Source organism: Panulirus ornatus, chromosome 58, assembly GCF_036320965.1.
Source record: "Panulirus ornatus isolate Po-2019 chromosome 58, ASM3632096v1, whole genome shotgun sequence".
In the NCBI taxonomy this organism is placed as follows: domain Eukaryota; kingdom Metazoa; phylum Arthropoda; class Malacostraca; order Decapoda; family Palinuridae; genus Panulirus; species Panulirus ornatus.
Window position 1 is genome coordinate 20,918,073 of NC_092281.1, and position 26,646 is coordinate 20,944,718.

Below are 26,646 nucleotides of genomic sequence, written 5' to 3' on the forward strand. Positions count from 1 at the left end.
CTCCTCCATCATCTATTATAATAACACGAATTGTACTCCATATGAATTTTTTTAAATCCTTAACCCTCTCCAGCCTCGCACAGCTGCATCAATACTCACATTCTGAATCTCTTTTCTCAAATACCATCACTCTTTACTTTTTCTGATATTCTACCCAATCTTCCAATACTCTTCTTTTTTCCAAATATCCTCACAGTTAGTCGGTCTTCTGTCATCTAGCCCAACAGGGTATCATTACTAACTTGCAAGATCACTATAAACCTCACATCTTTCCAACTCAGGTATTCTTTCTTGGATGCTTTACCTCCTGAGATCTTTCTCAAATAGTTTTCATCCATAAAGACATAACATACCCCTAGCGTCACTTTGGGCCCCGTCCGCTCACTCCCACATTTCTATGTGGTACTTCTTCTTGTATAACCTTACTATTGCTAAATCTTCTCTGCTCTTCTTACACTAGCCGCTTTAACAGTTATCTTGTTTCCCCACTTTCTTAACGGATCGTCTCAATGTTTCCCGTTCATTCTCATCGCCTTCACCTTCTTCAGGTAGGTAGTCGCTGCGTCACACCTATGCTATGACTTCACTAAAGTTTCTATTAAGGACTTGCGTATCTTCACGTCCTCCATTTTACTGTATTGATGACCCGCGTCTCTCTATTCTGAGCCTTGTCAAGATATACGCCATCGTTTTTCAACAAATCTCTTCATAGTTTCTGTTCATGATGCACGTACAGTCCTTCTCAATGACTATTCTTTTCCGTGTTTCGCATACTCGATCACCTTCATCTAACTCAGATCAAGTTACATCTTCACGTTAATTAAATCTCCGTAGAACTCAATATTTTTGATCACGTATTTGTAATTAATCACATTTAATTATTGGTGCTCTTCCTCAGTATCCCTATACCTCTTTCTAAATAAAGTGATAGAACAACGAAGTCTTTCTTCCATCTTGAACGTTTTCGGGATAGATGTAAGAAGTCAGTAGCAAACCAAATGACATAATGTGAAAACCTTTTTACTGAAAAAAATTGAACCCAATACATAGTGAGCGAGTGCATGGTCGTTATATCATCCCTAACCCATAAGTTAAGATGTTAAAAGATTTTATTGTTGGTGGGAGCAGTTGACTCATACTGAAAACCTTGATGAGAGATTCCCTGGCAGCTGATAGATCTTAAGCCCTAGGTAACCAAAGAACAAAAAAGCCAGAGATTCTTTTTTTTGACGACCGTGGGTTTCATATTCTCTAATATTGTGACAGATGATGATGATAGAGTTTAATCATTATTACAAGGTTATCTTCAGGGTGAGTAAACATATTTTTTCCCCCCCTCCACTTCTTGACGGCAGATACTTCGACGAGTTTCGCCTGTGCTCGCTCGCACTCCACGTCAGGGTCTGTGAGCCGAAAGGGGACGGCATCTCCTCTGTAGAACACCTGCTGGACAGCCTGGTTCTCAGAGTCAGGTAATAACAATGTCTTCAACGTAGTGTGTCACTCTGAGTCCGGCCCAACAGCTTCTGAGTGGATTAGTTTGTAGAGTTTGATCATGCAAGTATCTGGCAAACAGTTTCTAAAGTGGAAAGCCGCAGATGGCAAGAAGGAGAGAGCTGACAGCAAACATGGATATTCCTTTACGAAAACAAGTGTGAATCATTTACAGTAAATATATTTGTCTTAAACATCTTACGGAGGGGACATACAGGATCTAAGACAGTAACTCTAAATCTTAAGGAGGGGATATACAGGATCTAAGACAGTAACTTCAGATCTTAAGGAAGGGACATACAGGATCTAAGACAGTAACTTTATTACCTCATATTTCCCATTAATGATTTTTATGGTTTGACCAGACAATGTTATATTAGTATAATCTCCTTTCACTATTACTCTTCAAGTTTAATCTTTTAATCTTAGTTAAGCAGATATGTTGCTCACCGAGGCAAGAGTGTAGCCACTCCCTCGCTCATCCAGAACCCCTTGATTAAACCAAACCCTCTGTCTGGTTAATCACGTTGCGCTTTCTGTCTGTCCTCCCCCTTGAAGCGTTTGGGTGATGGGCGTCCTCGCTTGTGCTGGGAACCTAGTCGTTCTCATTGGTCGCTTCGTGGTAAAGGAACCCAATAAAGTCCATTCCTTCTACATCAAGAACCTGTCGCTCTCCGACCTCTTGATGGGGGTCTACCTCTTCATCATCGCATCTTACGACGCGTCCTTCAGGGGCGCCTACATCCGGCACGCGTACTCCTGGCGACGGTCGTGGCAGTGCAATCTCTGCGGTAGGTAACAACAGCACTAAACGCCTCCCCCCCCCTCCGACACACACACACACACACACACACACACACACACACACAGGTGGTGATGCTACCAAGCGCCTTTTTTTGTCCTAACCGCAAGTCGCGTGGCAAGAAGCTGTAAAAGCGCATACCTGCCCATCTTAAAATCTTCATTTTATCTAAAGTACCGAACGTAAAAACCAGTAGACGAAAAAAAAAAAAGAAAGAAAAATAGATTGACGCAAATATCGCGTCAAAATTGTTACTGACTTTGATTAGTGTTGTTCTACAAGACATTGATTCTAGGAAGGTGGGGATATATAAACATCACATACGTAGAACTATATAATGACGTATCCACATGAGGGATTCACATGGATATTATAGTCATCCTTTACGTCTAAACTTCCTGTTCCATCTGATAACCTACACGAAAAACATCACTTGTCATTTCATGTTCCTCCTTTACAGTCACGAACGAATGATTTGCTTGCAAGATGGGTGAGGTTTAGTTATCTATAGATAGATGAGAAAAAACTTCTCGGAGTATCTCTTTAATTTAGGCTTTCGATCCACCATCTTTAGTTCACCCTCACTATTAGCTCTACAGTTACCACCTCAGATATATTTCTTTTTCTAAAAGATTCGAGAGCATATTAGTATAATTCGTATATGTTGTTTCTTTGTATAGAGGGTTACGCTTCTGTGTATATAGAAGTACTAACCATCCATAATCCATGAATATGGCTTTACCCTTCATCTACATTTTTTACCTTTGAATGTCTCTTTTTCCATTCTCTTAGCAGCTGATAACCTTATATGAATGTCCAAGATTGCGTTTTCGTATGTGCTGATGGTCTAAACGTATATACATGTCACTATGGCTGGAAAATCTTTATAACTGTATTAGGCTCCAGTACTGATCCACTGTAATCCAGTAATGACATTTTGTGATTGTTCATAACGTACAGTTACTGAAGTTCTTTCTTTTGTTTTTTTTTGTGACCTCATGACGACACTCCCCCAGGGTTCCTCAGTACACTTAGTTCTGAGGCTTCGGTGTTCACCCTCACCACGATCACGCTCGATCGATACTTCTCCATCGTCCACCCGCTGACGCTGAAGGAGAGGACCCTGCGCATAGCGGTCGGGGTAATGAGTGCCACCTGGACCCTTGCCGCTCTTCTAGCCCTCCTGCCACTCCTGGGACTCGGCTACTATGGCGATAACTTCTACGGCAGCAATGGCATGTGTCTCCCACTCCACATCCACGACCCGTACGCCAAGGTAAGGTCTTGTCTAGCATGCCTACGAACCATACTCCAGGGTAAGGTCTTGTCGAGCATGCCTACGAATCATACTCCAGGGTAAGGACTTGTTTAGCATGCCTACGAACCATACTCCATGGTAAGGTCTTGTCGAGCATGCCTACGAACCATACTCCAGGGTAAGGACTTGTTTAGCATGCCTACAAACCATACTCCATAGTAAGGTCTTGTCTAGCATGCCTACGAACCATACACCAGGGTAAGGACTTGTTTAGCATGCCTACGAACCATACTCCATGGTAAGGTCTTGTCTAGCATGCCTACGAACCATACTCCAGGGTAAGGTCTTGTCTAGCATGCCTACGAACCATATACTCCAAGAAAAGGTCTTGGTTATCATATCTGTGATCCCATATATCAACATAGGGCCGCAGGTGTCGTATATACAACCTGATATATTAGATAAGATCATGGGTCTAACTTCACGGTCTAGATATTAAAGTTCCCCGACCTCTGCGCTAAGCTGTGATAACTAGGCACTAAATCTGGAACCCTGGAGCGAAAGTAGGCTTCGCAACGACCACGAAGAAGTGTCATAAAATGATACGTGCTCCACCGCCCTGAGGAGGAAGGGTCATCATAACATCCACAGTGTACGGATTCATGAGCACTATGTCCACACTGCTATGCCACTTTCAGGTAATAAACATGATGTCCATAAATGCCACGAAAAGATGAAGACATCGAAATGGCATAATTCAGGCTACTACGCCATGTTCAAGTGATCGGGGCTACAGTCACGTCCGCACCCGTAATTACTGCTCTTATCAAGATGAGCAGCGTAGCACTTATGCCGTTCATATATATATATATATATATATATATATATATATATATATATATATGAGATAACGCCTACGCAACCCTACGCGGAAATTAAGTCATGGCTGAACCTTATATAAAGCCTCCAAGGCGCATATAAGAAATATAAGTAATTACCAATTAAGATTTTCGCCTGTGGGGCGTGAAGGGGGGGAGCAGCAGGTCAGGACGACCTACTCTTGGTGGGATGCTGATATGAGCATCACTACGTATCAACGTTTGACTCGCCCGCCACACCTGTACGTGCTTCAGGTAGCGGCTGAGAACCGAACTCGGATACTAAACTTGACTCAAGGTATGGAGGGATGCGCATGCGTGCGCGGACACCGACTTGAACACCGAGATTATATGTATATATATATATATATATATATATATATATATATATATATATATATATATATATATATATATATATATATATATATATATATATATATATATTTATATATAAAACAATTTCTTGGATTATGTGTGTGTGTGTGTGTAATGTATACATAAGTTAGTATGCATATATAATCATTTCATTTCTATTCTAAACACATGATTATCTCATTATTTCTAATAACGTTTGCAAATGTAACAATTTCTTTAGATTATAGGAATATCATAGATCTGGTGCAAACAGTACCAGCAATGAACAAGGATGAGCTTTGCAATTGTAACCTTGAGCTATGAGATCAGCCCGTTGTATTAATTCAGTCTGTTGTAGTAATATTGATTACTCTTTTACCATCTTGTGCTTCCCTTTCCTTCCTTCCTCCCTCACCTTCCCTCCCTCACCTTCCCTCACCCTCTCTCTCTCTCCTCTTTTACCATCTTGTGCTTCCCTTTCCTTCCTCCCTCCCTCACCTTCCCTCACTCACCTTCCCTCACCCTCTCTCTCTCTCTCCTCAGGCATGGGAACACTCCGCCATCATCTTCATAGGTTTCAACCTGGTGGCCTTCATGTTCATCGCTTACGCCTACGGGAGGATGATTCTCTCCATCCGGGAATCTCAGATGTCACTCAGATCCACACAAGAGAAACAGGATCGGATATTAGTGAAGCGTTTTGCATTCATCGTCGGTACAGACTTCCTCTGTTGGATGCCAGTCATCCTAATCAAAGTTATCGCTCTGGGAGGTACGATAACGAGCTCTTATCAGTGTGTGTGTGTGTGTGTGTGTGTGTGTGTGATGTCTATATCTATATTCACGATATTATCACACAGTAAACACCGTTCTTCCAGTACGCTTGTACCATAGAGGAACTGCCTTACAATCTTTTATAAAACACATTTCTTGCTTCATCTCATGTTAATAGCCTTGATCATCCCGGTTGTTTAGTGATGGGATTTATTTAGCATTGCCACCATGAGAATAATCTAGTTTGTCTTTGGTTTGGCCGGTTAGTCTTTAAGCAAACGAAAGTTGTCGAGCTTCCTTAAAAAAAAAAAAAAAGACAAAGAAATAAGCCAAACGCAAATGCTTTTCAATCAAGTTGAGAATAATGGTCACGCCTTTTTTTCTGTGTTTAGAAATGTCTTCAACGCCACCGTTGGCGTGGGGTCAGAACCTTGCCATATATAATCAGCTTACTGGCGTGGCAACACCTCACATGACGACACACAGGTCATTACCACTAGTTTACGCATCGCGAGGCCGGGAAGACCAGTTTTGAGCTCAGTGACCTTCTTGCATCTCACACATACCAGCATTTAATGTCTTATTGAACTGACGGTGGATAGTGTCTGTTTCCCAACAATGCGCACACTGTCTCTGAATTTTTGAACATCTGTCTTTTTATCAGTTCGTGATTTCTTATGTCAGGCACAGACAGCCTCTGAAATCACGCATTACACACTGTACCCAAGAATTATGTGTGATAGTGCATATATACAAAATATATATATATATATATATATATATATATATATATATATATATATATATATATATATATATATATATATATATATATATATATATATATATATATATATATATATATATATATATATATATATATATATATATATATATATATATATTATTCATTAAGACAAATGTACGAATTGGGATGATAAGTACATACGCAGGGAAGAGCTTCAGATGTGTCTGTTCGTTGGACTGGACCAGCGGAAAAGATGGTGGTCACAGAAAACAAGAGAACACGGCAGAGGAATGTTAAACACGGCTGGACGAGACTCAGGAACGCGGTGTAGCAACCGGTGAGATAGCGTTCTCATGCGGAGATACGTGGACTTCAATCATTGTTTCTTACTCAGGTTCTATGAAAAAAGGCTTCTGTGGAAGCCGACACGGTAGAAGAATATAATTCAGATGCTCTCTCCTGTGTTTACTCATTATCCCAATTCACACACACACAGATATATATATATATATGAGTGAGTAGTATAATGATCTCACTCTGGCTCTTTCACGGCTCGATTTGTCCTCCCGTTTCTATATTTCTTCGGATCTATTGACAGGTGTGGTGATTGACAGGACGCTGTACGCTTGGCTTGCCGTCTTCGTGCTCCCTGTCAACTCAGCGCTTAACCCTATCCTCTACACGCTAGCGACTAAAATCTTTAAACAACAGGTAAGAGGGAGAGATGTTTTGACATAGGGAGGTAGACAGGTGATGGTTGATAGATAAACTTTAAAACTAGACAGGTGAGGTTGATAGACAGGCCTTAAAACTAGTGTTTGGCGAGGGATGAATCCCAAATTTCACTCAGCCATTTATGCCTTATATCTGTTGCTTATCCATTCTTGTGTTTACCTTACAGGGATAGAAGCGAACGTTCACCTTCTCCACTTTGCCAAAATATAATAGCATATGCTTCGTATTTTTTACGACATGACTGATCTCGCATTCCATGGATCATGGCAAATTGATTCATCTCGGAATGAAGCACGTAACTGATTTATAGCCTATAATGAGCCATCACGGGTTGACATCAATCCATTCACGTGTATCGTCATTAAATTCCCATTATTCAGTTATCAGTGGCGCTAAGCTTTAATTGAATAACGTCCAGTTATCGCCAGGACTTCGCTGTAAACGCCTAAACGTTGAATCATCTCCACGTATGGATGTTTTGCTCACAATTAAAAAAGAAAAAAAAATTACATCCAATGTCGCCATTTATCATACAAGATCAAACATTATAGCGTTCATCAACACTCTGTCATGATCTCGATACTAAATGTTTTGTGGATTGGATTGCAAGAGCCGTCCATTTGTCAAAAGAAGTACTGCATTAAAAAAAAAAAAAAAAACTACTCACAGAAAACGTGATACTGAATGTCGAAAACGAGGTTGTTTATTGATAGTAAACTCCTCATCCCATGTTAAGTCGGAATTATACATCTAACCCGATTGATGTACGATACTGATTATATTACATATGCGCACGCAAGCGCATGTGATCTCAGTACCGAAGATGATGAGTAAATGCGACGCAAGACACGATGAAGATACCTCCAGAAACACTGGAGATGATTCTAATTTCTTGATGTTTTAATTAAAGGAACGCTGCTGCTCTTGTGTTCCCACAAAGGGAAGCCTATGTCCCTCTACCCATTTTTCGTTCCAGGAACCCATGACTTTAGAAGAAGAAAAAATTTGAGCATAATAATGATGTAGCGTGTTGAACCTTGATTTCTTGTTGTTCTTCTTCTTCAGTAAGAAAGACAAACACGAATTATCCCCCGTTGACCTTGGTCGAACTAACTGCCAGTCTTCTGTTGTGTTAGGGAGGCCAAAGTGGCTTTTAATGGCTTAACCACACGACCCCAACACATCCTGGTCATCATTTGCCCACACCTAACCACCACTTTCCCTCCACTCTGGTGTACCTGGCTATCTAACACTTTTTTTTTCAGTCCTACTTTTTTTCTAACTGGCCAACCAGTGATGTGGTATTTGTCTCGTCCTACTGTATAAGTAAAGATGACATTTAAGACCAAATTAGCAACTTTAATGGAAAAAGTGACATTGCACTTATTGTAGAGCCATATTACTTTATATCATACGCTTAAGATCAAAGTTAGCAAGTTTAATGTAATAAGTGACATTGGACTTATTGTAGCGCCATATTACTTTATAGCATACGCAACTATATAACTATATTTCATATACAATTATATTAGTATAAGAGCAAAGTTGTGGAGAAAGATTATTACGAGTGACAGGGCTGAGTGTGGTAATGGCAGTCGGAGAGTTATGTGTGTTGCAGGTCATACCATTGCATGAGTTTCAGATGAACGTAGCGTTTCTTTCGTGTTTCACAGATACTTGTAGTGTTCAATATGTTTCAGGAAATGAATGAAGTGTTCTTTGTGTTACAGATGATGAATATAGTGTCGCAGGCCTTTAAGTTGACTTTGTACACATTGCACTTAGAAAGTTAATGTTCCATGTGTTGCGTGTAGTGCAGCGATGCTTTATGCTACGAATGTTTTAATTGTATATAAAGATCACATTACATATGCTGAGAGTGGGACAACCATCCGGATTGAACTGTGTTGTAAGGCTGTGTAGACAGTGATACAATGTGTTGCTAGGTATCAAGGTGAAGTTGCATAGTTTATTTGTGTGTTGCAGGTGGTCAAGATGGTCTTCAACATGAGCAGGTGGCCCGTGGCTCCACCCAGGACAGCGACAGACTCGAACCCCTCGAATTCCTACGTCATGATTTATCGAGGACGGTTCCAGACGGCTCAGGTAATCTAGATATCGGATTTGAATCCATATGAGTCATATGCGATGCTTTTCCATAAACTCATCTCGTAAACTCAGAGGAGTTCAGTATCTTATGTCGGCTCAGATAAGTTCGACATCATGTGTAAACCGATGTCAATTCAGTCATGTAAATCATGTATGTTCAGTAACATGTGCAAACTCATTTAAGTCTAGTGTTTTAAGTAAACTCAAATAAGTTCACAAATAAAGCTATGGAAGTTCAGTACCATACTTATATAAGTTCAAAAAGGTATGGAAACCTCAGGTAAGTATATCTTCTGGGAATAGAAGCAAGTCAGTATCATATTCAGACTGATTTCAATCCAGTCAGTTTAAAACTATTATGTAAACCAATGTAATCCGACTGTTTTGCACCAGCTGGCATTGTAGTCTATACCCTCCCTCAGGCATAACCCTGGTCACAAAAGCCTTGAGACAGACGGGAACCTGAGAGTCATTAAGGGAGTATGTCTTCAGGATGGAGCGTCAGTGTTCGTTTGTGAAATCCTGTTTTGTGGGGGATGTTCTTGACGTGCTGACAGCAGAGCATCACCTAATGGTTTTCGATCGTCAGGCTATACACACCCTGGGTATTATACAGAGTACAATGAAACGCACCTCTAGGGACAGCTGAGACAGCACGGGCAACTGAATATCATAATCAGAATCATCCTAGCCTAACCTAAAGTATCCATTAGATCGACCCAACCCTCAGGGAAAACATGAACAGTTTTGTAGACAATGGATCAAGCTGCAAAAAGGATTCGAACGTACTCGCTCTACCCCGGGCAGACAATGAATGTCATGGTCATCAACGCTAACCACGAAGGTCTTAGGTTTACCATTACTCCTCTTCTTGGAAGCAGCAATAGAGTTTGAAAACAGGTGACAAAAAAGAAAGGTCACTATTTACGGGACCATTCATCACAGGTCTTGCCGTTGCAGAAGGTCGCCCGAGTAACCCCAGAGGCTATTCCTATAACTTGCACTAGATTAATGACCGCGTAAGGTCGTTTGTGGAGGTGACCCAACAGCTGAAAGGTTGTAGTAGTATAGTGGCTGCAGTGGTTATTGTTGTGCTTACTGTTAGAGCAGATGGGGTTGCAGCAGCTGTAAAATCATTGGAATATTAAAACTCATTCATTCAAATGGCAAGAAAATGGTTTGGCTTTCCCTGAAGCCTCAGCGATATTGTGAGAAGATTCCGCTTCACCGACCAAAAAACCGGATCGGTTCAGCTTCCAAGAATAGCGGTCTTCCGAGTTCGTGCTTCCTCGTTTGTTATTTCACGATCTTATGAGGGTAGACACGGCAACAGGTCTCAGCTGTGCTCTGCCCTTGAGAAGAACAAACCAAAACACGTAATGACGACCGTGTAAGAGAGAGAGAGAGAAGAAAAAAAAGTGACACCGATGAAATGCAAAAAAATGATACCAGGAAATCCATGCCTTAGATGGGAACGTAATAATATAGTTTGCGACTTGGTCGATACGTTAATGACGCCGGAGATCTGAATATTTTTTTTTTTTCTGTCTGTCTCTCTGTAATATTTTTTTTTTTTCTGTCTGTCTCTCTGTAATATGTACCGCCTGTGTTTGGCTTCTCAGAAGTCCGTCACATACAGAAATAGAAGATACGTTCTCGTGTTCACCCACAGAGGGTTTCGTAGTATGGAGGTTGGACGAAGAGCTTTTCACCCACCTGGCTTCCACAAGCCAAGCTAAAGTTTAGACCGATGGATAAAAATCGCGTCGCCAGAATATGAAGAAATTACATGGAGAACAAAAGGTGTTCTACGAATATCATGAGTTCTTTACTTTGTTCAGTCAAGAACAAAGTTTCTGATCCACTCATCGTTTCTGAGCGACATTCACTCACGCCGCTAACGACCCCGAGACGTCCAAGCCCTACACTCCCATGATTAGTTTGGACTAGCAGTTATCATCATTACAAAAAAGGTGGTATGGGTGGTGCCTCGGTAGATTGGTCGACCTATATATCTATGTCAGAGATGGACTGCGTGTAACCCTTTTGCAGACGTGATCATAGTAAATATTACAATGTTCACGTTTCTACTGTGTTTGTGAGCGGTCAATGTTTTCACTGTGTTTGTGAGCGGTCAGTCATGTTTACACTGTGTTTGTGAGCGGTCAGTCATGTTTACACTGTGTTTGTGAGCGGTCAGTCATGTTTACACTGTGTTTGTGAGCGTTCAGTCATGTTTACACTGTGTTTGTGAGCGGTCAGTCATGTTTACACTGTGTTTGTGAGCGGTCAGTCATGTTTACACTGTGTTTGTGAGCGGTCAGTCATGTTTACACTGTGTTTGTGAGCGGTCAGTCATGTTTACACTGTGTATGTGAGCGGTCAGTCATGTTTCTACTGTGTTTGTGAGCGGTCAGTCATGTTTACACTGTGTTTGTGAGCGGTCAGTCATGTTTACACTATGTTTGTGAGCGGTCAGTCATGTTTACACTGTGTTTGTGAGCGGTCAGTCATGTTTACACTGTGTTTGTGAGCGGTCAGTCATGTTTACACTGTGTTTTTACTGTGTTTGTGAGCGGTCAGTCATGTTTACACTGTGTTTGTGAGCGGTCAGTCATGTTTACACTGTGTTTGTGAGCGGTCAGTCATGTTTACACTGTGTTTGTGAGCGGTCAGTCATGTTGACACTGTGTTTGTGAGCGGTCAGTCATGTTTACACTGTGTTTGTGAGCGTTCAGTCATGTTTACACTGTGTTTGTGAGCGGTCAGTCATGTTTACACTGTGTTTGTGAGCGGTCAGTCATGTTTACACTGTGTTTGTGAGCGTTCAGTCATGTTTACACTGTGTTTGTGAGCGGTCAGTCATGTTTACACTGTGTTTGTGAGCGTTCAGTCATGTTTACACTGTGTTTGTGAGCGGTCAGTCATGTTGACACTGTGTTTGTGAGCGGTCAGTCATGTTTACACTGTGTTTGTGAGCGGTCAGTCATGTTTACACTGTGTTTGTGAGCGGTCAGTCATGTTTGCACTGTGTTTATACTGTGTTTGTGAGCGGTCAGTGGTATTAGGCTGAATGATTTTGTTTATGCTTTCTTGATTCGACAGAATCAGAAATGTCTTGTGACCTGTACGCATAGAATTGATAGCCTCCCAGAAGATTCATTTATTTTTTCTATACTCATTTTCTTTTCTATGTTAGCTGAGACGGTACGGGCAACTGAGATCCTAACCAAGGCTATCTCATTATATGTGTGTGTGTGTGTGTGTGTGAGTGTGTGTGTGTGTGTGTGTGTGTGTGTGTGTGTGTGTGTGTGTGTGTGTGAGAGAGACACTACCTGGACTGGATTTGTGGTAAATCTCCATTCTTGCTGATCTTATCCACCTTATTATGGCATCTATCACCAATAATATCAATTCTGGTCGCAGTAGCAGTCACGATGATTCACTGAATCCTCCGCAAACGTTTTCGCCGATTCAAGTTGAATGAAACGGGTTTTGGTTCATTTGAAACCTTCAGCTAAATTCGGAGAAGATTCAGAACCACTGACATAACAGGATCGGTTCATGCAATCAAGGAACCTCTAGAAAGGCCTTCCAGGTGTGTTTTTCATTAGTCTTTTTTTTTTTTTCCCCTTCTTTCTAACCCTCTCCCTCGTCCCTTATGTGGGCCATTTGGTCATTAACTCTTAGTGACTCTCCGCCCATGCGAGAACAAAGAGATGGTGTTCGATAGAAAAAATGAATGAATAGATAAATTAACCCTGATGAACCGCTAGATAATGAGTTAAGTGCAAAACCTAAGCCTAAGACGCGAACCTGATAATGTGGTTTGTGATTTGGGAAACGACCACTTCGCTGATTGCGACATCTTCAAAAAATAAAGTAATGGATTTTTCATACGTCGTTGACATGAAATGACTTTATTTAGTACTTGAGAAGTCATAGAAAAATCGCTGTCCTTCTGGTATGTAATCAAAGCTAAGTTTTAAGTAATTAAGTATAATTTGAAGTGTTTCCATAATCACACGGGTTCCTGCCGTTGTGAAACACATTTGAGTTCACCAAAAGTCTCACACACTTTCAACTCTTAAGTGAAGACAAATGTGTATCGTAATCACTAATTATAAGTATTCAGATTTTCGACTCCTCGGGGTTTACCCGTCAAACGTAAATGCATTTCTTTATACATATGAATTGATGCGTACTATTTCTATACGTATAGACCATTAGACCAGCGATAGTATTCGTAGAAAAGGAAGTGGCAGAATTAACTTATTATTTTTCTACGAACTGTAATAGTAATAATAGTAATAGTTACAATAGTAGAAGTGGGAATACTGTCATCAGTAGTATTCGTAGTAGTAGAAGTAGTTCTAGTGGTAATAGTAGTAGTTGTAGCAATAGTAGTAGAAGTATAGTAGTAGTAGTAGTAGTAATGGAAAGGTAAGTGGCAGGATTGCTTACAGTAATGGAGAAAGCGGCGGAAGTAGTAGCAGACGCTTAATGGTAGATATTGTGACTGATAAGAGTCTGGTCTCCTCCACACAGCTATCCACTCGCACCATGTCCATTTGGTCCCAGAAGACGCGAGGTCACAGCCTAGAACACCGGGGTCTGTATGGGATCCCTCACACGGCTCAGCCCCCGTGCAACTGCCCTCCCACCTGCGATATCTAAGCCGCCATACCTGCGACAAATTAAGCTGTCACGTCTGCGACTTCTCTCACACCTTACGGTTGTGAAAGCCCGCGGAAGTGATGCCCGACGTGAAGCCAGGCACCCGCGACGACGAAGCCCAAAATGTGGAAGTGGAGTCACACGCAACGGAGCTTGATCCCTGCTGTAGCGGAGACGGTATACTGCGGTGATGATGCCTCACACCACAGCCTAAGTCTCCACCATCAGAGCAATGAGGGGTCGCACACCTGAGACGCTGGAGCCATCACACGCTACGTGGAACTTCACCACCTTTTGCAACATCTGAGCCACCGACTCCTGCAAGCGTCAGTGGAGCTAGCTCTCCCGACCGTCGCATCTGAGCTCACTCTCTCATTTACGACAGTGATGCCATCCGACTGGATCATCTGAACCTGTGATATCTAAACCGTCTTTTATCAGCGACGTCTAAGATCCTCTTTCCGGCAGCATTGCATTTCTCTCCTGTGATATCTGATCCCCCTTTCCTTCTCTCCAGGTATGACATCTGGGTCTTTCCTATAGTGCACGATCACAACAGTCCCACCGACTCAAAGTGAAACTTCTTAGGTGTGATATATATGAGCCCATCGTATATGATATAGCAGTATTTATGTGTCTGGCATGTGAACCTTCCCATGTAGGACGAAGCTATGATATGTCGAGACTTTTTTAAAGTGTCCTCCACTGGAAACTTAAGAAACATTCACATGTGACATTTCAGCATTCCTCCCTCCGTCATCTAAGCCATCCCCACCTACGACAGTGGAGCCTTTCACTTGTGACGACGTAAACTCTTGTTCTCTACGATGACATCGAAAACCTGGCAATGGACCGAGCCATATGTGACATTTCATCACCTAATGATTACCACCATCTGAACCTTCACCTATAACAATTCAGCCCCTGTGACCTTCCCTCCTCCAAGACATTTTTTTTGGGGGGCGGCTTTTCAGCCTTAATGATTGACCGCCTTCCCTCTTGGAGGTGACATTTTCATGCAGGTAGAACGACATATAAACTTTTTTTTACATCCGAAATATCTGTTCTCACTTATTCTCAAAACGAACGTAACATGTGCGCCGCTGGGAAGAGTCGTTAGATAAAGACTATGCCCGAAACTATATAACACAGCGTTGCTCCACAGAGAGTCATCTGGCGGGCCATATCAGAACTATACAATAGGAAGCATAATCAGTGACATATCAGTGACCAAAATGCGAGGTGGTGTATCGAAGTTATGAAGAAATAAAACTGTGTTTGAGATATCCAATCTTAGCTGCTCGGCCAGAGGTTACGAGGGCTAAGCTGAGGGTACTACAACAGTGCCATAAGAAGTGATAAAGGAAATAATGTGTTGTGCTGTATATAACATATCTTTAACTCATATCAAGACTGGCGTCTGTTAAGACAGAATGCTAAATGTTTGTTGAAATTCCGTTAAAATAATATTCGATGAGAATTATTGAAATGTGTTATACTACTTTATATATATATATATATATATATATATATATATATATATATATATATATATATATATATATATATATATATATATATATATATATATATATATATATATATATATAAATATATATATATATATATATATATATATATATATATATTTATATATATATATATATATAAATATATATATATATATATATATATATATATATATATATATATATATATATATATATATATATATATATATATATATATATATATATATATATATATATATATATATATATATACCATAATTTTTCATCGGCTCAAACACTATATAAATGTGATTCTCATCTCGTGTACCTGTGTACGATGAAAAAAAATCTGTATGGTTCTCCCGGAATACGAGACACAGTTCATCAGTGGAGGTGGACTAACCCAAACCCATAATGGTCAACACACACACACACACACACACACACACACACACACACACACACACACACACACACACATACACGTCTAAAGTGAGATACATCTTGGAAGAAACAGGTGGGGAAATGATGCTGAAAGTTAACCTATCTGCAGACGGAACAATTTGAATGCTCAATTAGCTGTAGGGGAAAAAAAAGAGAAAGGGTGATGGATGAGTGAGAACCAAAGATACCAGTTCACCTCTGTGAGCCATCATTAGTAAAGGAAGGAAGGAAGGAAGGAAGTCCGGCCTCTTTTTTTCTTTCATATTTTTGTGTGAAGATTGAAGTGTAGAACACAGATATATATATATATATATATATATATATATATATATATATATATATATATATATATATACATTCTCTTTTTATCTTTGTTTCTTATAAATTACAAGTGACATTTAATGTTACACACACATCTTTATCATCCTGAACACTAGGAAGTTATAATTCAGTTATTCATATGTAACCTTTTTGATAGTATGTTTAGCATGTGTCAAGGTAAGCTTATTCAGAGAGTAATTGGAGAATAAAGCAGAAGACAATGAAGACAATCCTAAAGAAATACCATGAAAGGCCTAGATTAAAGATACGAGTTAGAGCCATAAGTTTAGTTAAGTTGAAGGGGAAGAAACCAAAAGCTAAGTTCCCAGGCAAGCTCGAAAATTAGACAAGACAATGGAAGAGAAAAACTCAACCTACTGTCAGAGTCACATATCGTACGATCAACACAGTTCATCAGTTCTTTCTATTTTCCAGTTTCCAATTGCGACTCCATTGTTTCATCTCCTGGCCTTCCACTAACCTACCTCAGTATGACGATGCACATTGCACCACCTCGTTTTGTATCATCATATCACTGTATTAGGTCACCGTACAGATGAGTACTGACTGTATCGTGTATTATGTACATACGTCTGTATTATCTGTCATCTTCTGCCATTACAAAGAGTCTCAAGAGGACCTAATGGTCTTTTATATTTCTGTTTTATATCCTTTTTTTTATGTTATATAGTGTCCATCTGTTGAGTCAGTAGGTTGTGTCCATCTATTGCGTCCATCTGTTGCTTCCATCTATTGTGTCCATCTGTTGTTTCCATCTGTTGTGTCCGTCTGTTGTTTCCATCTGTTGTGTCCGTCTGTTGTGTCCATCTGTCGTGTTCATCTGTTGCGTCCATTATCTGTGGTGGACTTCTGTTATGACAAGATTATAGACTGTATCCTAGTCTCTGTGTGAATTTGAAGACGAGATTCCTTATAACAGATCATAGTGTTCGAGATTGTCTTAAAACTCCTTCTCCCACATGGATTCAAAACCTGACAAAACAGATTAGATTCTGCTCTGTGTCCCTTATCATGCTCTGGTATACGTCAGGAAAAGGTCACCATAAGTCGACAATTTAAAAAGAAGAACAACTTTCTCTTCAACTGTACAGTTGAATCCTGGAGCCCTACATGCGATCTCATTGCATACATGGGAAGAAAGGGGTAATTCTATCTATGGAGGTAACCATTAACAACTACTATGTTCCTAGATCTCATTTCATACATATATATATTTTCATTACGTAAAATTACACGTAATAAACTTCAAGCACGACCATATCGGCGTCAGGTATCACACCTCAATTTCAATCTCGAGACGAGTTTTCGTAGTGAATGGTCATCTCTCGTCCACAGACCCAGCCCTCACTGCTCTCCCCCAACCATTCTCACTCACTTTGGACTAGTGACACATATTCACGTTAACTTTGTGGTGGTGATGATACCTTTACAAACTCTAGTTTTCCGACTTGCAAGACAAATGCCATGTAATTGCCAGAGGAACAGCAAGATTCCCAGGTGTGTGTGGCTAGTGTGCAGCAGCAGTAACAGCAGCAGCAGCAGCAGAAGAAGCTTCGGCGTGCAACAGCAGCGTGACTGACTGAACTACCTTATCGTCTTCGTCAACAGCAGTAAGAACGCCAGAAAGCGATAGCCCACCATCAGACCAATCATAGCTCCGACGTCCACCCAGAAGTTATCCTGTGGGTAGTCAGTCACACTTAAGTCAGAATTCATCTTATATAATAGCTTCTCCTAATCTCCACTATCTGCTCGAGTCTACACAACACTGACACTGTCCTCCAAAAGGCCTTCAAGATACGTATCACCTTTTTGGAGGTCAACTCACTAAGATATGAACTTATAGATATAACTTCTGAAAACCTTCGTATAAATAAATTTTTTCCTATATTTATATATCCTCACCTCCACATGTCTGACCCATACCTTAATATCTATCTATTCATTCACAATCTCTCTCCTTACATCTTCTCTTACTATTGTGTATTGTTAAGTTATTCCACTGCTGTGTCGTCACTCTGAACCATCAAGTTTCCTGATGAATTCATTTAAAAACACAGGACTCACAAAGGATCAGACAGAAGGATTGATTTATCTGGTCTACAGACCACTAAGAGTTCCCTGAAACTTAAGTTGGCCAACATATTTTTTCTCAACGGAGGTTGTATAATCCTCCTGGGCACAGCATTTTCAAATTATCTACAGAAAATTACAGAGCTGAAATGATTCATCTCTCAATAACCAATCAGAACATAGATACTCGTGGTAGTCAATGAGACAGTTGTTTCAAGAGGAGCTGGTTAAACAGAGAGGGTAATCTGTAATGGCCAAATAGCCTGTGTGAGTGAGTGTGTGTCAGCGACATAGCTCAATATTAATTTCATCTAGAAACTTGAAATTTTGTCTGCATGCTCAAGGAATCTCACTGTGAATGACTTTTTTCTTTTAGATTTGGTGAAAGAAAAGACAAATTAAAAAGACGCGTGTAGGAAGAATTAAGTTACTAATTTCAGCCCTGGACAAAGCCGAGTGCAATTGGCTGGTACCAAATATTTATCACACCTTCCATTAAAACTCCCACGTAACTTGTATCAGCTTCACCTCTGATACCAGTAAGGACAATACTTAAGCAATTGTTTTCACTGGATGTTATCTTAAAACTATGTAGCATCGTTCATTTAGTACCTTCTGTTTAGAGTATTATTACATCCTATGATTATTATTCGTACACTTATACTCCAATTGTTATCGAGAAGAAAACATTAGAATCTAACGAGGCAAACGTGCAGAAAAACTATTCACTTGGATAAAGCTTATTTCAGGTTAATAGAGTGTGTCCTAATTCTGAAGACTTACTGAAGGATTTCATTGTATACTACACTTGTAAATGTAATTAAGATATGGGTGTATTTCGAGAAGGAAATACTCTAAAACCCATTCATTACAGAGGAACACTGAATGCGGTATTGGTAAGAAAACTTTACAGTTCTATCTTTTTAAGGCAAGGTGGCATGATAGTGATGTGAAGTGGGTGGTGATTATAGCCACAAGGGGTCTAAAAATACTAAACCTCTCTGGTCTTATAGACTATGATATACTAAATCCTGAATATCTATCCTAGTTTCTTTTGACACATTTCTAACCATAGAAGTGATCTGCAGTTCCTCACTACAATATATATATATATATATATATATATATATATCATCCAAACCTCCAACAGCCAGGATCGAACCCGGGACCCCTGTGCCACAGGCGGGAATGCTACCGCTAGGCTATGGGCCTGGCTAATAGGAAATAACTATTCGAAGGGTATTCGAGTACATAGCATTCGAATAGTTATTTCCTATTAGCCAGGCCCATAGCCTAGCGGTAGCATTCCCGCCTGTGGCACAGGGGTCCCGGGTTCGATCCTGGCTGTTGGAGGTTTGTATGTTCTATGAAGGTGCGCGTTCATATGCACTTTATTCGTATATATATATATATATATATATATATATAGTATATGAATTTGCTTGTCAGTCTCGTTATATACACGAGCTGTGACTAGGCATCTTACCGGAATTAACCCCATGTTTACGATGATATCGTCTCCTTTAAGGATTGGGAGAGTGTGTCCGTTGATAGTGTAGTTATACAGGGTATAGCCGCTCCACTCGTTGATAATGAGCGCCTCGTAGCTAAAATGGAACCATGAGAGGTAGCTCACCCATTCCAGATACACAGGAACCGTCCTAAGGGAAAGAAAAGGGATATTTCAAAATAAACTTAATCACTACCATCAAACATTTTCAATCCCAGATGATGGTAGTGATGAGACACACCCCTGGGCCAAATCGAGCCGAGTTACAATGTTGTTACAATCATCATCATTTCCAAAAGGTATAAACAAGGTACTGGAAACCTGCCCTGCCCTCTGTTGGCTATATTCAAAAAGTACCATCCAGAAAGTGTATGTTACACACAGGACAGACTGATGAAGATCTTTTCGCCGCATGTAAATGACAGAAACATTGTTTGAAGAAAGGACGGCTGTCCATCACTTCGTTTGTACACGTTAGAAGTAATGATCATTGCATTTACTGATTCGACCTCGTAGCTCTTATATCGTTACTGAGTTTTCTGTTCTAAAGCCATTACAATGAAGGGAGTCTGAGATCTACATAATCTTCTTTAAGGGATATCCCCACAGGTGCCTAGTCGAAACCGGACTTACTTGTATACTACAGTGTTCCTCAAGTTTTCACTGCTGTTTGCGCTTAGCATTTATGGTAAGTTGGAGTTCAGCTTTGTTAGTATTTCTTCAGGAAAGATACGATCTGGTTCAGTCTGACATCACAAGAGTCCATCCCTGTGACTCTCATAATTCCTAGACATGATTACTGAAGCACAAGCGTCTGGTTGGTTGACGTGCAGAAGAATGTGTCGAAGTCTAATTCAAAGTAATCATATGTGTTGGGTCCATTAGTCAAATTTGCTGGTTACGTTAAATCAGCAATTGAATCTTTCCCATGGTAACCAGTATGGCAAGAAGTGCCTAGTCATACGAGGTCCAAAGAGGTCAATTTGGGTTTTAAAGAGCTTCTGGGTCTAACTGAAAACCATATGAGGCTCACTTGGAGTTCCAAAAGCATTCGAAGACTTACTAATGAAGAGAGACAGCCTTGGGCTCCCATTACCTGAGAAAATGAGACACGATGGCACGGGATCTGAAAGCTGTCGAAGGCTGATGGAAAATAGAAATAAAAGAAGACAGGCACGTGTGTCTTTGGCGCCTGAGAGACAAAACTAACTTAGGCTTCGTGAGCCTCTCCTGCGTGAGGGGCATATTGAGGATAAACCACGTACCTTAGGAGCTGTGAGGATTTAATGAAATACAAGATACTAACCCGGGCTTCATGTAGAAACCACCGAACAAAAGGAGTGGGAAGGTCAGAGGAGTGGAGAGCACCAGAGCTGTCTGATAGTTCTTGGCCATGCAGGAAATCATGTAACCTGTGAACGATTGGTAGTGAGTATAGACCAATGGAGGAGGCAGCATGTCACCTATCTTGTGAAAACAGACTTCATTAGAAAGTTAAGGCAATTTGAAGACAAAGGCATTCTATACTATTTCAGGATTGAATGTGGCAGGTGATTTAAATCTGAAGGGACATTATAATCGTATGTTGTAGGGAAAAGAAGGACTCAGGGACTACCAATAGGGAAGGACGATATAGATGAGGTAATCTAGTGCTGTGTTAATCAACGGGTCTAAGAATGAGGGAAGATAATCTCAGAGCTAAACTCTTCGTTCGGTATTGCAAAAAGGAGGACAGTCACCCCTGGATAGGGAACGGGCAGTAAAACATTGACATCAAAAGTAAGATTTAGTTTCAATCCATTAATCTTTTCACTCACTACCACATTGAAAGTTAAAGGTATGTCCGTATCCCCCTTAGTAACATACATGTTGATTTGCCGATATGGTAACGATACCAGCGCCATAGGTGATGTATAGAGAGGCTTCACATTTCAAGAAAACAATGTCAAACTTACCGTACGACACACCTACGTTGGCTACCAGCACTATGACGAACACTGCCAGGAAGAACGACGCAGCTTCATCCCTGCCAATAAATAAGATATTTATTTAGATATTCGTTCCACATTTACATAGGCGACATAGAGGGAGATACATAAACTGAAGCGCATGAGTGAAGTCTAATATAAATGGGTATTACAGTTACAGATCTATACTATACTTATATATATATATATATATATATATATATATATATATATATATATATATATATATATATATATATATATATATATATATATATATATATATATATATATATAAATTGGAAAGGATCACAGTTTTGCACGTGATCAAGATATTCCTATGAGTCCACGGGGAAAATGAAACAAGAAAAGGGAACTTTTCGAGTTTCATATATATATATATATATATATATATATGTGTGTGTGTGTGTGTGTGTGTGTGTGTGTGCGTATGTATTATCCCACCCACTCCGAGAGCACTTGGCACAGTGTGATTCACGTTTATCTCTCGTCTTTATGACCTAGAACAGCCTGTGTGTGTCCTAGTGTTGTCCTCTCGTCCCCGTGCAACACGTCTCTTTCCCGCTGTCATTCGTATGCCCCACATTATCCTCTAGTTCTCACCTCAGTCCCACCATGAAGTAGGCAATGGCCACGAAGCCGGCCGGACTAATGATGTAGATAGGGAGCTCAGCCAGGTTCCTCGTGATGAAATAGACGTCGGTACGGTAAAGACCATTCCAATGTTCCCTCAGGAAGAGCGGCATCACGGCGGAGAACGTCTATGGAAGGGAGTGACGGTATTCAGGTAAGTGGTCAGAGAGCATATTGTGTAGAGCGGAGGGATAGGAAGTTACACAGGGGAAAAGTCGAATTAATGTGTAGGTGTAAAATTCTTCAGGGGTTGTGTAGGTGTACCATTCTTCAGGTGTTGTGTAGGTGTACCATTCTTCAGGTGTTGTGTAGGTGTACCATTCCTCAGGGGTTGTGTAGGTGTACCATTCCCCAGAGGTTGTGTAGGTGTACCATTCCCCAGAGGTTGTGTAGGTGTACCATTCCCCAGAGGTTGTGTAGGTGTACCATTCTTCAGAGGTTGTGTAGGTGTACCATTCCCCAGAGGTTGTGTAGGTGTACCATTCCTCAGGTGTTGTGTAGGTGTACCATTCTTCAGGTGTTGTGTAGGTGTACCATTCCTCAGGGGTTGTGTAGGTGTGCCATTCCTCAGGTGTTGTGTAGGTGTAAAATTCTTCAGGGGTTGTGTAGGTGTACCATTCCTCAGGTGTTGTATAGGTGTACTATTCTTCAGGTGTTGTGTAGGTGTACCATTCTTCAGGGGTTGTGTACTCCTCATGGTACATCGTTGTCATACTCTAGATTCACAGGTAATGATATCAGAGTTTGCTAACGTACTTCGAAGATTGGACATCTCTTAAGGTGAATAAATTGCTTCTATGGCTCTCAAAGTGTGACTGGCTCACAAGGTGGAGGTTGTAGCACACAGGGGACAAAGAATAAGTTGTTATATACAAAAATCAGCAATCATCTTACCGTGACGACGGGGAACATGTTGGAGAACGTAATGTTGGTGAGGAAAACAAAGAGGACACCTCCGATGTTCTGGATGATGGAATCATCCGACTTGTCCCAACCAACGCCCAAGTAGATCAGCCCGAAGATCACAGAGAAGAACTGCATCACAGAAGAAGAAAAGGTCTCAGAATCACTGCTAAGACCAAACCATACATAAAGTGCTCATACAGGAGGAATATGTCAAATCAAAAAATGTAGGTGTGAGTTTTTACATACTTGTGATTACCAGGAGGGAGCCTGGCTCTTGTGAGGGGCTGGGTGGGATAACAAGCCTAACCCCTTTGGCCCAGTGCTTAGGTCCCTCACCACCGGCTGACCGCCTTAGAGCACAGGGCCCGCACCGCCTGAGTTGTAGGAAGGTTTAATCTCAAACAAGAACATTGTTATTCCCTAACGGTACTGTGTGGAGAATGGGTTTTGCACTCGACCTGGATATTTTCTACTATCATACAAACTTTTAGATTTCTGTATGTTGTCTGCATTAACCACGGTCCTCTTTCACGTCATTCCAGTCCTCATTCACTCTAAAATTATAAAAGTTCTTTACATTTTCTTTCTTTAAAGTTTCTTGCTTAATTTCATGTTCAGTCCTCAGGTTTGCCCTATCCTTACTTCACTCAGTATCATCATCGTCTGTGTCATAAATCTGGTGTGGAAACCTTAAAGTTGTGATCAGGTTTTCCCTCAGTTTTCTCTCTCCAGAAGTGGGCAAACATATCTTCATTACTTTCTTATCTCTAACATCCCTTCGACACTACTGGCCTTTGACCTGGCCTTTTGGGTTCAGTTCAAAGACCATCTTCATTGCACTTTTCGTCATCACATCACCCTTGCCTTACAGGTCAGTGCCAAAGGCTTGGGTTAGAGTGCTGTTCGCTGAAAGAAAAGCGATGATGAAAATAAAGAGAAGAAGAAGAAAGCGAGGAAGTAGAAAAAAGAGACAGTTTCCCTCTTACAAAAGAGAGAGAGAGAGAGAGAGAGAGAGAGAGAGAGAGAGAGAGAGAGAGAGAGAGAGAGAGAGAGAGAGAGAGAGAGAGAGAGAGAATGATTATCAATCGTTGCCTGTTTACAACGAGCAGGAGCCGTACTCACTAATGCCTGCAGGATCTTAATCATCAACAGCGCTGGGTTCCTTATGACTTCGATGATGCTCCTTCTCATCATGGCAGCGAACTGGTTGGCCCAGGAGGCGCGGTAAGGACTCTTAGGCAGCTTAATGTTAGCTAGGGCGTCATTTCCATCCGGTGGCTTCATGGCCATCGCTATCTGTATGTCCAAATCCTGACCTTCGCTATCTCTGTGGAGATGAAGGAAGAAAAGGGTGATTTGGCTTCTGAAAGTTGTCGGAGATATCATTTTGATTTCAGAACCCTGGTTGGCATACCGTAGCCAGGGGCAGTTCTACCGAAGGTGTATCATCAGTCAGTGATGTGTACACTAACTAAACAGCTTCGAGAAATAGGGGAATTTGAACGAATAAAGTCATGACTACTCTCTCCCTAATCAAGATATTCATCTGACGCATCTATTTGATTAACTATCGTGTCATAAAGACCAAATTGGTTCAGTTATACGTGATTTATGTTATACATTTCCTCATGCGTTAATTGGAAAGCACAACCGATACTATTACTGTCTTATGGATTATATTTCACATACACATTCTAAAGTATAATACTTTTCATCAAATTCCCGACACTTGCTCGCCGTTCCCTGCGATGGCGAGGCATCGCCACAAACTGACGGAGAAATGGTCTCATTCGCTCACATTCAGTGTGAGCTGTCGCGTAGAATACTGCACTGATCCCAGAGCTTCCCACCCACGGCCAAGCCCCACATACCATACCGTGGTTACCCCTGTCGACGTCAGAGGAAGTAAAACAAAAAATCACCTAAACTGATCATATTAAGGAAAATGGACCAATCCCAAGCACGCCAGAAACACATCCATACCCTCGGTAAAGCAATGCAAATGGTTCTCCCCCATCAGTGTAGAGGAGGCGATTTCTTTCGTCATTTCACATCACTTTTTTGACTAGTTCCCCTTTTTGTCTCCGTTGTGGCAGCCGTGGGTTTATTCAACCAAATGCAAAACTTTTCCTCAAGTTGTGTTTGATGATGCTGATCAGATGCTCTGGCTACACAAGAGCTGATCCTCACTTACCTATAGGAATCGCAGACGTGACTTACGAACTGCCGACATTCTTGCTCCACGCCGCCACGGATCGCGAGGACAGAAATGAAGTGATCGCCAGGGTTGTAGTTCGTTGGGCAAGGCCGCTCCAGCCTGAAACACAAAGGGAAGTATTCGACAATAAGGAACACCTCTCCAGGGTATATACTTCAGCAGATGACGTTAAACCCCCCGCCAGAATCTATATCAATTCTAGCAATTATTCTATCAACTCAGAGATAACAATCAAGATAACATATCATGTGAAAAAATCCTTTACAGAATATATCTGATGCAACTAGGATGAGTTTCAACACCACACACCAGTGTGTATATATATTCTGAAAGATATTAGTAAGGCTATTATGTTTGGAGAAGCCGTAAGCAACTGTTTTACTACAAGGGGGAAAATTTATTCGGATGCCTCGTGATGGGCATTGATAATGTCAATAGACTTTATAGCATAATGTATAGCATAAGTTTGTATATGAGGAAATGTGAAACAGTACAGAGCAAGATGAAAACCCTTGATATTCTAATTCATTACTTAGTTTCAATATTTTTCTTAGTATCGTATCCTTATGTCTTTCATAATCCGCTGTTATTCTAACTTAAAGAGTATCAGAGCTACACTGTCTTGGTGAGAAACTAGTAACTCTCTCGAGCGGGCAAAGAACATGAAGTTGCATTGATTTCGTAATGCACATACAGCTTTCTAAGGTTGATGATGACCATGGAGCAGTCTTAACCTGGTGAAGTACGATGAACCTATTTACGGTTGTCCTGGCGTAGTGAGGATCCTTGTAAAGGCTTCTGACACGGCATGAGAACCTATAACTGCCATAACTTATTGTCCTAACCTGGTGAAGAAACCTGTAACTACCATAACTTATTGTTCTAACCTGGTAAAGAAACCTGTAACTACCATAACTTATTGTTCTAACCTGGTAAAGAACACGTGAGCCTGGTCAACGGTGCCTAGGAAGGCCACTCGACCCTCAGCCAAAATAAGGAGACGGTCGAACATGGCGAAGACCTCAGAGCTAGGCTGGTGAATGGTGGCAATGATTGTCTTGCCCAGGGCACTGAGCCGCTTCATGGCCCTGACCACACTCTGGGCCATGAAGGAATCGAGGCCTGAGGTAGGCTCGTCGCACAGTAACAACAGTGGGTTGGTGATCATCTGCATATAACAACACATAAC

The 26,646-nt window shown here is 41.0% G+C and overlaps 2 protein-coding genes across 2 annotated transcripts in view; one reads left to right on the forward strand and one right to left on the reverse strand.

The window, feature by feature from the left end:
* LOC139766795 (uncharacterized) overlaps window positions 1-15,379 on the forward strand; it is a 70,010-nt gene extending 54,631 nt beyond the window's left edge. Inside the window, exons 14-20 of the mRNA XM_071695716.1 lie at window positions 1,356-1,472; window positions 2,053-2,285; window positions 3,313-3,572; window positions 5,333-5,561; window positions 6,910-7,022; window positions 9,033-9,152; window positions 13,704-15,379. Of these exons, the coding sequence (XP_071551817.1) occupies window positions 1,356-1,472; window positions 2,053-2,285; window positions 3,313-3,572; window positions 5,333-5,561; window positions 6,910-7,022; window positions 9,033-9,152; window positions 13,704-13,832 (1,201 nt within the window). The 3' untranslated portion in view covers window positions 13,833-15,379. The remainder of the gene's footprint in view (window positions 1-1,355; window positions 1,473-2,052; window positions 2,286-3,312; window positions 3,573-5,332; window positions 5,562-6,909; window positions 7,023-9,032; window positions 9,153-13,703) is intronic.
* Window positions 15,380-17,312: 1,933 nt separating this feature from the next.
* LOC139766639 (protein white-like) overlaps window positions 17,313-26,646 on the reverse strand; it is a 20,977-nt gene continuing 11,643 nt past the window's right edge. Inside the window, exons 7-15 of the mRNA XM_071695518.1 lie at window positions 26,387-26,625; window positions 25,434-25,556; window positions 24,362-24,566; window positions 23,228-23,368; window positions 22,304-22,461; window positions 21,668-21,738; window positions 21,019-21,124; window positions 19,689-19,863; window positions 17,313-17,809 (exon numbers count right to left, since the gene is read on the reverse strand). Of these exons, the coding sequence (XP_071551619.1) occupies window positions 17,714-17,809; window positions 19,689-19,863; window positions 21,019-21,124; window positions 21,668-21,738; window positions 22,304-22,461; window positions 23,228-23,368; window positions 24,362-24,566; window positions 25,434-25,556; window positions 26,387-26,625 (1,314 nt within the window). The 3' untranslated portion in view covers window positions 17,313-17,713. The remainder of the gene's footprint in view (window positions 17,810-19,688; window positions 19,864-21,018; window positions 21,125-21,667; window positions 21,739-22,303; window positions 22,462-23,227; window positions 23,369-24,361; window positions 24,567-25,433; window positions 25,557-26,386; window positions 26,626-26,646) is intronic.